At 48.3% G+C, this 13322-nt stretch overlaps 1 protein-coding gene across 1 annotated transcript in view; it reads left to right on the forward strand.

Moving 5' to 3' along the window:
• The window catches only part of LOXHD1 (lipoxygenase homology PLAT domains 1), a 148919-nt gene that overhangs the window by 28479 nt on the left and 107118 nt on the right, over positions 1-13322 (forward strand). The window contains exons 5-7 of the mRNA XM_035100922.2: positions 1024-1122; positions 5472-5620; positions 6602-6725. Of these exons, the coding sequence (XP_034956813.2) occupies positions 1024-1122; positions 5472-5620; positions 6602-6725 (372 nt within the window). The remainder of the gene's footprint in view (positions 1-1023; positions 1123-5471; positions 5621-6601; positions 6726-13322) is intronic.

Consider the following 13322-nt stretch of genomic DNA (forward strand, 5'->3'; position numbering starts at 1 on the left):
ATATAAACTAAACCATTCAGCATTCCATTATTACATCCATCAAAACTGATTCACACTGTTGAATTTATCTTAATGCTGCCCACGTTTTCAAAAAAAAACACAATTTTCCTCCATATATTCAATAAACATACTCCAATTTTCTTTAAACATATGTTCTTCTTCTCTTACACTGTATGTTAGGTCCACAAACTGCACATATTCCATCAATTTAAGTTGCTAATCTTCTTTAGCTGGGACTTTAGGTTGCTTGTTTTCCATTTTTGGGCTACCAAAACACGAGCTGCGGTAGTGGCATACATAAATAATGTTATGTACTAAGCTTGGATCCTAGAACAATAGGCAAGTAGGATCCTAGAATGCAACAGGAGAAGCTTGGCTTGCATGAGAAGACCAATCAGGCTCCAGGGAGAAGTTAATCAGCCTATTAGGCTGGTAGGATCGTAGAATGCAACAACTGATTGGCCTGCAGGAAAAGACCAATCAGGCTCCAGGAGGGAAGCCGAATCAGCCAATCAGATGGGACTCATTGTGTAAATGATTTATATATATAAAAGCCTGAGGATGGGGGGGGGGCATTTCATTCACTGTTTTTCAAGCTGCAATAAAGAGCATGAAGTCACTACAGGACTCAGAGTATATTTCAAATATAACCTTTTCCAACACCTGGGCCACCTCTCCAAGTTCTGAAAGGTGCCTTATTGATGCACAAGATGGTGGTATCAGCTGACTTGAGGGAATCCTGAGGTTAACAAAATAACAAAGAAATCTTTTCTTTTCTTTTTAATGCCAGTAAGGAACTTCAAAACATGACCCAATGAGGGCAGTGTGGCCAGGGAATGCTAACTGGTACTGTTGGAGTAAAAACATATATAGTCAGGGGTAGGGGAATTGAATGGAGGAGCTGTGTTCCTGAAGATCATCACCCCATACTGCAACATTTTGTTGCAGTTCCAACTCATTATGCATCTGAGAATCTTTATCCCTGATAATGAGATAATGTGTTTTTGCTCTCTCTCTTTGCAGTGAACAAATATGTGGTCAAAGTTTTTACCGGAGATCTAAGTGGCAGTGGAACAGATGCAGATGTTTTTATTAACCTCTTCGGCCAGAATGGAGACACAGGTAGTATATTGCGAGGAACTGTTTCCTTTGGTCTGCAGCAAACCAAACAGATGAACAACGAAATAATCCACAACCCCCGAGATGTTATTCTGAGAAAGGGGCGTTGCTGTTGGGGATATTCCTGGAAGCTAGCCTAGTGGTTACACGCAGCTTTTCTCAAACTTGGGTTTCCAGCTGTTGTTGGACTACAACTCCCATCATCCCTAGCTAGCAGCCCAGAGGTCAGGGATGAAGGGAGTTGTAGTCCCAAAACAACAGGAAACCCAAGTTTGAAAAACACTGGCACGGTGTTGGACTAGGAGCAGAGGGACTTGGGTTCAAATGCCCACTCCGCCATAAAGCTCACTAGATAATCACCATCTGTTAGCCTAATATAACTTGCAGGGATGTTGTCTTGATACGTATTGTGTGTGAGAGAGCGAGAGCGAGGGGCAGGGGAACTTTAATCCTGTGGGCCAAATGCCTCTCCGTCCTACTCTCAGGAATCCCTTAAATCACCCCCCTCCCCAGCCACACCCCCTCTCCCCAGGGGATGACCTTCACCAGCTCTGCTTTGCACTTGCAGTGTTTTTGCCTGGCTGGAATATGTCCTTGAACTCTGACCATGCCTCTAGGTTTCCTGGATAGAAAGGTGTGTGCTTGTGTGTGCCTAGGAGCCAGCCTGCTGTATAAAGGTAAATTTGCATTCATTACTCCTCCCACTTTTGCCTCTGGCCCCACCCACCGCCGGCCTGTGGCCCCAGCAAGGTTGCCCAGAAGGGAATGTGGCCCTCAGGTGGGAAGAAAAGTTACCTACCTGTCCTCGGAGGAAGGGTGAGATAAAAGGGTAACAAACACAAAACTTTTCCGCCCACTCCCTGTTTCTCAGTTGCTGCTCTTCCCAGTGCTACAATGCCTGTGAGGTGCTCAATGCTGATTGATGCAAGCAGATTGGCATGCAAAGCAAGTGAGCTGAGCACACAGAGCCAAGTTTTGCTCATCAGGAGGAGTGCAGCTGTTCTGCTGGAATTTTTCAGAAATACCCCCCCCCCCCTGCATGTTTCAGTCCCATATTAAACAACCATCGAGGCAAATTACTTGGTCTCTCAACAGACTAAATAATTTTACTTGATTAAGCACGTACCTTTTAGCAGATTATTGATTAACGAATCTATCAATAAAATTTACATGCATTTTGCGTATTGACGTACCTCAAGGCAGGCTCCTCTTTGAGATGCTGAAGAAAAGTGTAGGATGATGATGATGATAATATAATACAAAGAAGTTGTTTGTGGCTTAATAAATGAAAGCTACTGTGTTTCTCCAAAAATAAGACATCGTCTTATTTTTATTTTTCCTCAAAAACAACAACAACACGGTGGCTTATTTTCAGGGGATGTCTTATTTTTAAAAAATTAATTATGGTACAGTTAAACTACAAGGTTAAACTGCCTATCACTATGGCTTATTTTCGGGGTATGGCTTATTTTCAGAGAAACACGGTACCACTCACAATTAGGCTATCCCTGTTCATGCCCTGTTACAGTAAGACACACCAGAACCAAAATAGCCCCCACTCTCAAAATGTGCAAAATATGCAGTTCATTTGCAGTTCCATTGATTTGCAATGTGCCCTTACAGGTTAAAGAATTGCCTTCCACCAACCATAATTTTTAGTTGTTGAAGTTACTGTTTAAATGATGAGAGACTCTGCTTCTGCGTCCAAGTCCCCCCCCCCAATATAAGGGTGCCTTTCTGGTCAGCTATGGAGGGTGGAGCTGAACTGCTTCTCTCCCAGAGGCAGCGCTGCTGCCCCCTGCTGGCTTTTCTCATTGACTTTGTGGGTGCTCAGCCTCCACAGTTATATTATTGCGGGTGCCCAAGCACCCATGGGGACGCGGGTGGTGCTGTGGGTTAAACCACTGTGCCACTTGGGCTTGCCGATTGAAAGGTAGGCGGTTCGAATCCCCGTGACGGGGTGAGCTCCTGTTGTTCAGTCCCAGCTCCTGCCAACTTAGCAGTTCGAAAGCACACCAGTGCAAGTAGATAAATAGGTACCGCTCCGGCGGGAAGGTAAACGGCGTTTCCGTGCGCTGCTCGGGTTTTGCCAGAAGCGGCTTAGTCACGCTGGCCACATGACCCGGAAAAGCTGTCTGCGGAAGTGGACGAATGGCGGCTCCCTCGACCTTTAAAGCGATATGAGTGCTGCAACCCCAGAGTCTTTCGCGACTGGACTCAATGGTCAGGGGTCCCTTTAAGCACCCATGGCCCCCTGGAGTTGGCTGCTGTGCAGGGAGGCCACCAGCAGGAGAGCGTTTAATCTGCCAGAACCTCCCTAGTGCACACAGAGAAAGCTCTGTCAACATGGGCATCTTGTTCACAGTGTTTCACCAGTGGTAATGGTTCCAAACTGGGGCATTTTGAGGACAGCTGGCAGGAGCGAGCCAGCAGTAACTCACACCAAGCAAGCTGGAGTCCACTCTTCATTAGCAACACAGGACCTGCATGGAAGTGTCAGGCATAATGAGCACAGAAACTCAGGCCTTGCCCCCCTATGGATCAGCTGCTGAGACTAAAGGCCCCCGCCTCCCCACAGCCATCCGCGTCTCCTCCTCCGTGTGTTTTGCGTGTGGAGGCCCTTTAACCTGGCCTAGAAATAAATTCAAACAGGACTCAAATTTTGGTTTGGTTTTTGGCAGAATTTAGGCCACAACTCTATTGATTACAAATCAAGTGAGTAGTTGCATGGGCTCTGGTTTGGCTAGCTACCTGCAGCCCTGCAGGCAGCGCTGACTCTGGGCAGCAACCAGAAGTCAGCCTTGGGTGAGCACCTGTGACAGAGGTAGACAGGGGTGCCTGCCACGCCTCCCCCAGATGAGCCCTGAACTCAGGCTCAGGGCACAACCCCGCTTGGGGAAGACCAACCACGAGTCCTTGGATTCCTTTTAAAGGAATACCCGACGCATAGGGATGGCTAGGCATCCTGCCACCCCTATCAGCAAGAACCAGAGCCTATCCGCCAACCTTACAAGTTGTGACGATTTGCTACGCGGCAGGCGAAACCCAAGTGGCACCAGCCAGTCAGCCAAATGGGGAAAATTCCTGCCGTGCCCCTGTCCCAACGACAGACGACACATGATGGCTAGCAAGATCAAGCACAAGCCCTAAAGATAGGGAGAGGTGGGCGGGTGTTCCGGTGCACTGAGACCCGAAAGAGAAGCTCAGGGTCACGTGCAGCAGATAATTAGTGGTCCCTCTAACTCTTTGATTGGCATGCCCCTAGCCCAATTGCTCCCCGTTAGAGGGACCACCCAATAGGGTGTTGTGGCTGCTCCAATGGTCCCGCCCCAACACCTAGGCCTGATTGCCGGGTCCCACCACAACACGTGCCCTCTTGTGAGGGAGGACCCGATTTCCAAGCAATTGGAGACTGTGCCTGCGTGTCTGCCTTTGCCCTGCTTTATGCCTCTCCTGCTTCTGGGAGACCAGTGGGGAAGAGAGCTTGTTGCAGCAGGAGGGGGTATTCTACACAAGATTGACCCCCATCTCTTGGCCTCCCTCCTCTCTTGCTTCTGCTTCTGACTCTGCTTCTGGAGCTCTCTCTCTGCCACAGACGGTCTCTGCTTGCTAAATCCTGTTACCTCTTCAGCTTCTGACACCTCCTCCCACTAGTCTTCTCTCTCACCATCATCCTTCCACCAATCCCCTGGCTCTGAGCCTTCTTCCCTTGGGGGTTCCCCAGCTGGTTCCTCCCGGTCCATTACAACAGCCAAAAGAAGCCATAAAAATACAATTAAATATCACAAGGCACCTAGCACAGCACATGCTATTGCTACAACAGGCAGGGATATAATTAAGTGGTCCACGAAGACCTTTAGATATCTTCAAGATGTCTGAGTGGGTGGAATAAATGGGAACCACAAGCATTTGTGATCCCTATATATATATATATATATATATATATATATATATATATATATATATATATATATTGTTGGGGCCTGTCTTGGCTACCAAATCAAGCCCTGGATGATGTGATCTCCTATTCAATGTCTCTGAGGGTTCTGTACGGAGGTGGAAGAGCAGCAGTTAGCAGGCAGGAGGCCCTGCTCTGTTCAACTAGCTGTGCTCCTCATATTTAGATAATCCCAAGGTTTCCCACTGCCTGCCAATCACAGAGATGGGATTTGCATGCTCCTGTTGCGTTTGTGCCTGGAAATGGCTCCGATGGCTGACCACATGCAAGGGCCTAGATTAGGCACATGCCTCCGACCCTGAATCTTCCAGCTGAAATCTCTGAGGCCTGCATTCCTGCACTGAACAGTTCCTCATCTGTTTGCCTTTGCCTTTCCATGTCGTTTGCTTCTCAGGAGAGCGGAGGCTGGACAACGACAAGGACAATTTTGAGAAAGGTGCAGAAGACAAGTTTACCCTTGATGCTCCCAACCTGGGAAAGTTGAGGAAGATCACCATAGGCCACAATAACAAGGGAGGCTCTGCTGGGTGGTTCTTGACCAAGGTGTGTGCAGATGAGCTGATTGTTCTCTAGGGACGTAGGAAGCTGCCTTATAGAAAGTCAGCCACTGGGTCCATCTAGCTCCTTGCAGATTTACATGGACTGGCAACAGTTCCCTGAGATCTCAGAAACAGGTCTTTCCCAGAACTATCTGCAGATGCCAGGGATTGATCCCACCTTGACCACCAGCCTGCTGCCACCCATTCCTCTGAGTCCCCCCAAGTAAATTAACACACTCTCTCTATTTTTGTAAGGAAGGTTGCGGTTCCCTCATTGTTCTCAGGCAAAAGCATAGTGCTTTTGTTGACAGGGCCTTATTAGTGGTGGTTCCCCGGTTATGGAATCCCCTCCCTAGCGAGGTGCGGCTCTCTCCATTATGATTAACTTTCAGGGAGGGTCTGAAAACATTGCTGTTTACCCAGACATTTGGTGGCTGAAGAATTCTGGCACCTACCTCTAGATCAGGGGTCAGCAAACTTTTTCAGCAGGGGGCTGGTCCACTCTCCCTCAGACTTTGTGGGGGGCCAGACTGTATTTTGAAGAAGAAAAAATGAACAAATTCCTATGCCCTACAAATAACCCAGAGATGCATTTTAAATAAAAGGACACATTCTACTCATGTTAAAACATGCTGATTCCCGGACCGTCCAAGGGCCGGATTTAGAAGGCGATTGGGCCGCATCCAGCCCCCGGGCCTTAGTGTGGAGACCCCTGCTCTAGATGTTATGAATTGGAATGGTCTTTAGAATGTTTTTGCTTTGCTATGGGCTTTCCTGATGGGAATCTGTTTGCCCCCCCATCGGGGGTGGGGGCTCTTTGCAGAGAATGGGGGGGTACAGACTCAAGAAACAATAAAGAAAGGAAAAGTAATGGCCGTGTGTTTGTTCCCATGAATCCAGCTAAAAGTAGTTGTATTAAATGCTGTGATCTTTCTTGTACCAATCTTCCTTTCCTTGTTCAAATGAGTCTCTGCTCCCGCCCTAGGTTATCATTGAGGACATAGGCAACAAATGTATCTACAACTTCCCATGTGGCCGCTGGTTTGCTCTGGATGAAGATGATGGGAAAATCCAGCGGGATATTCTAGTGGGAGGAACAGAGGCTACAGGTAAATGCATTTGCGGGTAAAAATACTCGTTTGGGCTTGGCCTAAATATTTATCATTCAGGAAAGGGGAACTAATGCAGCTTTTGCAAAAGGGCACAGGAAAAACCACACCTTCCTTCTGTATCCACAACTGGGCATCTTCCTTGAAATGAACATTTCAGGCTGTGCTCTCTGCATCTCCCCAATTTTTTTTAAAGTGGGGGATAACTTCCTGCCTACCATGGAAACAAGGGCTTCTCCTCTACAACAAGGGGATATACCCTTCTGTTACGTGGGGGGCCAGCACAGAGGACTTCTGCATTTAGGTGTGGGGTCCTTGACTACAGCTTTCTTACATTAGATCCACGCAGCATTGTGTATTGCATCTTTTAAACACAGGGCCCACTGGGACTGGTGGGGTGGAAAACAGGGAGGCCAACAGTAGGTGGTGCTAGAGCTAAAGACAGGCAGAGCCAACTGCTTTTAGTTCCCTCTCCATCCTCTTCCCTGTTGAATTCTACAAGGGCAACACTAAGGAGGAGGAAGCAGACAGGATGTAAGCAAGACATCAGGCAACTGAGGTCTGGATACAGGCTGACTGAGGTTGGTGGACCAGCTGCCACTGCATTGAAAGGCGGTATTTTGGAAACACGGGGGCTTAGTCAGGAGAATGCTTTCCCTCTGTTAATTGATATAATCCCCCCTTTAAAGCCTTCAAAATTTACGGCCACCAACTGCATTCTTGAGGAGCAGATTTCGCAGTTCAGCTATGTACTGCGAGAAGAGCCAGTGTGGTGTAGTGGTTAGAGCATCAGACTAGGGCCTGGCAGAGACCAGGATTCAAACCCCCACTTGGCCATGATGCTCACTAGGTGACCTTGGGGGCCAGTCATTCACTCTCAGACTAACCACCTTGAGCTCCCTTGAGGAACAGGTGGGATATAAATGCAACAAATAAATAAGAAATAAAATAAGCAATAGGTGGTTCGTGACTTGTCTCAGGTCAGTGATGGAGCCTGGAGCACGAATACCTCTGCTAGGTAAATTTGATTTCAGTGGTCCAGGCAGCCGGATCTGCAGGTTTGAAGCAGGAACAGCTGTTGGAGAGGGGCAAAGCCCTGGAGCTGGTCTACAACTGGCATTGCTGCCATATATTGGGATGGTGAGGGTTGGGGCAGGGTGGCAGCAAGGTCAGGGTGTTAGTGAATGTAGCCATGCTGCTGCTGGGTGTGGGAGCCAGGTCTGTGACTCCACACACCCCTGCTGGCTGTTCCTGTTTTGAAAGGTACAGAACAGGCTTCTGAATTAGAAAACCCATAAGGGCACCAAGCAAATGCCCTGGTATTTGTTGTGGGAGATACTGCTGCTGGTTTCCCAATTACAGTGGTACCTCTACTTACAAATAACTCTACTTACGAATTTTTCTACTTACAAATGGAGCTCCGTCCGCCATCTTGGATGCGGTTTAGATAGGATTTTTTTCTACTTATGAATTTTTAGATAGGTTTGCTTCGACTTACGAATTTTTTCTCCCAATGCATTCCTCTGGGATTCGACTTACAATTTTTTTCGACTTACAAATGTGTGTTCGGAACGCATTAAATTCGTAAGTAGAGGTACCACTGTACTGGAAAATAAAAAATGCATCCAAGTCAAGGATGCTTTTGATGCTCATTTTGCAGCCGGTTTTAAGATTACGGAGGCAAGCGGTCTCTTCTTTAACCCTGCAGCCACTGTCAAAGATGGCTGGTGGCAGCCCTGTTTCAATTTCATAGTGAAACTGGCAAATCAGAGGAATTCTAGCCCGTTCTCTATTTTCCCCTCAAAGTTTTTGTCACAGATGGGGTGTTGGCTACTCCCGAGTAAGCACTCCACACATCCTCTGGATTTTCATAGTTTTATTGTGCATGCTATATACAGTGGTGAGATGTCTCAAATCATGTCTGCTCTGCATGGGGCAGAAGCCCACAATGGCGTCTCGTGGGCTCTGACCCCCCTTTTAAGACTCCAAACGTTCCTCCTCCTTGCTCTATGGGTCCTCCGTGGTCCCAAACCAGGCTCCTGAGGTGCCGTTCCCTCTCCTCCCTCCTTTCCAGCCCCTGCTGAAGCTAGCTCCTCCCCTGCTTCCCTGCTACCAACCTGGAGCTGAGCCACCAGGACTCTGCAGAGCCCTGGACCCGTCTTAACCCTTCCTGTTCCTGATTTGAACTCCCAGACTTGCTGCTGCTCTCCCATCTGATGGAAGTAAGCAGAGTGGGCTGCTCTCTGCAAGCCCTCTCTCTTACATCCACCCCCCCTCCAGGCTCCCCCCCCCTTTCTGAGGCCTGGTTTGCCTGGTCTGATGTCTGTAAAGAGGGCTGGAAGCCTGACAGGTCTTCCTCCTCTGTAGTGTGTGTAAAATCCTGTTCCCAGTCGGTGCTGGGTGGCTGGTCCGTGTAGTTCCTTCCGTTGTCATCCTCCTCCTCCCTCTGGAAAATTGCTTCCGATTCCCGGAGGGCTCCTTGGGTCTGCGTCTCCCCTGCTCCCCACCTGGGATCGCCCTCCCCCTCTGTGTTCCCTGTGCTACTGACGTGTGGTGGTTTGGGTCTGTGGGAGAAAGGAGCGTGCAGTTCCAGTGTGCGGTCCTCCCCTTGCATGGTGTGCGTGGTTGCCTCCGCGTTTTGGGAAGCAGGAGTGCCCTGCCTGGCCATCAGACATTTTAACCCCCCCTCCCCCCACCGGGAGCCCGGGCTCGCTGTGGCACTGTAGACCTCCTCCTCTTCCTTTCTTTCTGGAACCTCTTGGCTGCCTTCTCCCTCCACCCTTCTGTCTAGTGTCTTTTGTGTGATTTCCTCCCCCTCCCTCCTGTCAGCGTCTTGTGTTGGATGTGTGTCACGTCCTCTGAACCTTGGGCTTTCCCTAAAGTGTGAGAGCAAAGACCTGTGACCCACGGGATGGACCTTTCTCGCTGTAGGTACTTCCCCCCTGAAGGTGACAGGGTTGATCTGTGTCAGAACCTTGAAGGGCCCCAGCCTTCTGGGTGCCAGCTTCTTCCCCCTTCCCCCCATGGGAAGGCCTTCTGACCACAGCCAGACCCTGTCCCCTCCGTGGAAGACCTTCTCCAGTCCCCCGTGATGGTCTGCCCCCTCCTTGTAAGCCTCATTGCTCCTTGCCACGTCTCCATCCAGTTGTTGGTGTACTGTCTCCCTCCTCTCACCCCATGCCTCAATAGGTGGTCCCCCAATCTCCCCCTCCCCCTGCTCTGGGAAGGCTCTGGGGTTTCGCCCAAGACTGGCCTTACTGGGTGTGAGCCTCGTGAAGACATGTACTGCATGCCCCTCCGTGGGGTTGTCATGATATTGCCTGAGAATCTTCCCTCTGAGGGAGTCCTGGGGCATATACCGGGCATCATTGCTAAAGAGTAACCCCTCTTTCTCTGCAAGCCCTTCCCCTGCCCCTTCTCCCTCCCTCAAGTCCCTCCGTATGTTCTGGGTAAAAGTGTCCTCTTTGGTGAGTTGGCTCAGTTTCTCTTCCTGCATCCCCGCCTCGGCGTCGTTCCATCCGCCTGGGGAGCTGATGTGGTGCGATCCTGAGGATTCTCCTTCTTTCCTGCAGTGCTCCTTGCCGTCTGCATCTCCAAAGGTGAGATCTCCCCGGCGCTGGCTGCCCACAGGGTCATTGTCCATTAAGTCCAAAGCTAGCACTTCTGCGTGCTTGTTCACTGTCATCTTCCGAGAGGGGGTCTGTTGCGTGACCTCACCCTCCTGCAATTCCCTGCCGTCTATGGCCGAGACGCTCATGGGAAGCTTCCTTGGGAAAAGGGGAATCTGATTCTGCCTAGCAAAGTCCACCGATATGAAATCATTGCTGCTGCCCCTGCAGAGAAGCCCGACTGTCTCCTGGGTCTGGCCTCTTGGCAGCTGCAGACTTACTTCCATCTCTTTGTCGTGCTGTGGGGTGTTACAGGAGGGCTCAGTTGTTGGTGCTCTGCCTGGCCCCTCCCCTCCTGATCTGGCATCCAGGCTTGTGTCTGTGCCTGCCTGCTCTCGCCATTCCTTCCTCTGGGGGCAGTGTTCCACCCAGTGGCTGGGTGCATTGTAAAGGCATCTCCCGCCTTTCTCTTCCCTCTGTTTTCCCGCGTCAGCGTTTGAAAGTACCCGCGCGCGGGCTTTGTCCCTCTGCATCACATCTGGCTGGAGGGGTCTGTGCTGAGCTGTAGCTGCCTTCCAGGGACTGTATGGGAGCTTGTGGCCGCTGCCTTTCCCCTCCGTCTGTCCCCTCTGCCCGGACTCGCCTCTCAGCCTCCTGCACTTCCACGCCACCATGCCTCTCAGCCTTAGAGCCAGCTTGTGCTGAGGGTCGCCCTACAAAGTGCTGGCCTGTCCCGAGTGTCCTCTCTGCTTGTCCAGCCTCCACTCCTCCGGCTTGGCTGTGTTCAGAGCTGCTCGGTTCACTAAGCCTGGCTTCCCCTGTGCCCGGGTGCCTACCTGGTGCTTGAGCCGTTCCATAGTTGCAGGGTGCTGGCTGCAGCTTGCTCTCTGCTACACCCCTCACGCATGCCAATCCTCCCTTGGCATCTCTCTCTTCTGCTTTAGATGCTGCCAACTTCATGCTGGCTGCTACATTTGCAGCCCTCTTCCCTCGGGGTAGCCATCAAAAGATTGTGGGCTTGCTGTCACAGATGGGGTGTTGGCTACTCCCGAGTAAGCACTCCACACATCCTCTGGATTTTCATAGTTTTATTGTGCATGCTATATACAGTGGTGAGATGTCTCAAATCATGTCTGCTCTGCATGGGGCAGAAGCCCACAATGGCGTCTCGTGGGCTCTGACCCCCCTTTTAAGACTCCAAACGTTCCTCCTCCTTGCTCTATGGGTCCTCCGTGGTCCCAAACCAGGCTCCTGAGGTGCCGTTCCCTCTCCTCCCTCCTTTCCAGCCCCTGCTGAAGCTAGCTCCTCCCCTGCTTCCCTGCTACCAACCTGGAGCTGAGCCACCAGGACTCTGCAGAGCCCTGGACCCGTCTTAACCCTTCCTGTTCCTGATTTGAACTCCCAGACTTGCTGCTGCTCTCCCATCTGATGGAAGTAAGCAGAGTGGGCTGCTCTCTGCAAGCCCTCTCTCTTACAGTTTTTTATTCATTTTATAACAACAAATAATAAAACAATAAACACAATAACACATAAACACAGCACAATACAAAATACACACCAATAAAGAAAAGAAACGAAAATGAGAAAACAAAAAAATATATAATTTTCCATTCTTATTGTTTCCTAACCATTTAAAAAGGACCTCCTCAGATCCCTCCCATCTGTGCTTCATTGTAATTCATCTTTAGTAACTTCTATATTTTAACTCTATACTATACTTTCTATCTTACTTAACATTATTTCTAAATATTCACCCTTTAAAATCATCACCTTATATTGTCTTCACCTTGAACCATAACTCTAAAACTGCAACATATACTACTTCCAAATCTCTCTCAAACAATTAAATATTGCAATGTTTCTTTAAATAGTCTTTAAATTTCTTCCAATCTTCCTCCACCGACTCTCCTCTCTGGTCGCGGATTCTCCCGGTCAGTTCAGCCAGTCCTATATAGTCCATCGTTTTCATCTGCCATTCTTCAACCATTGGTATTTCCTGTGTCTTCCAATTCTTGGCTATCAAAATTCTTGATGCTGTCGTGGCATACAGAAAGAAACATCTTTTTTTGGAATTTCTTTTCCGGCTATACCCAATAAGAAGGCTTCTGGTTTCTTTATAAATGAGTTTTTCAACATTTTCTTTAACTCATTATACATCTTTCCCCAGAAGTCTTTTACTATGGAGCAAGTCCACCACATGTGGTAAAAGGTACCTTCAACAGCTTTACATTAGAATTCTAGCCCGTTCTCGAGGTGACAGAGAGCAGGATTTCTCTCTTTTTAAATATATATATATATATTGATTTTTTCCCCAACAACACAAGATAAAGAAAACATAGCAAAAAGCATAATAGAACAACACAATACACATAATACAAACCAAGAAACATAATAACTACACAACATAACAAAATATCAACATTACAGCATTTCAACAAAGACAATAATATGTCTTTGTCGACTTCCTCCATTCCCTCCCAACTACGTTTCTATATATCACTTCCTTAGTACTTTCCAAATCTTAATTCCAATCTTTCCAATACTTCTCAAAACCTATTAATACTCTTAATAACTTATCAATACAATATATCTCTTATGTTTATCTCAAAATATAATTCTATTCTAATTAAATCTTAACAAAAAAACAATACCATAATACCACTTAACTAAATCTTAATACATATTACACTTATCTAACTCTCTTCTACAACCTCCTTTCACTTCCAAATCTTTTGCTAAATACTGCTAATCTTACAATTCTTCTCTAAATAAACTTTAAATTTCTTCCAATCTTCTTCCATTGATTCTTCTCCCCGATCCAGGAGTCTCCCAGTCAGCTCGGACAGCTCCATGAATTCTATCAGCTTCATCTGCCAGTCGTCCACCGTCGGTATCTCTTCGGTTTTCCAATTCCTTGCTAGTACAATTCTAGCTGCAATTGTAAATTATCCCAAGTAAAAAAGCTTCTGGTTTCTTAACAAATGTGTTT

The sequence above is a fragment of the Zootoca vivipara genome, chromosome 11, assembly GCF_963506605.1.
Source record: "Zootoca vivipara chromosome 11, rZooViv1.1, whole genome shotgun sequence".
Taxonomy (NCBI): Eukaryota; Metazoa; Chordata; class Lepidosauria; order Squamata; family Lacertidae; genus Zootoca; species Zootoca vivipara.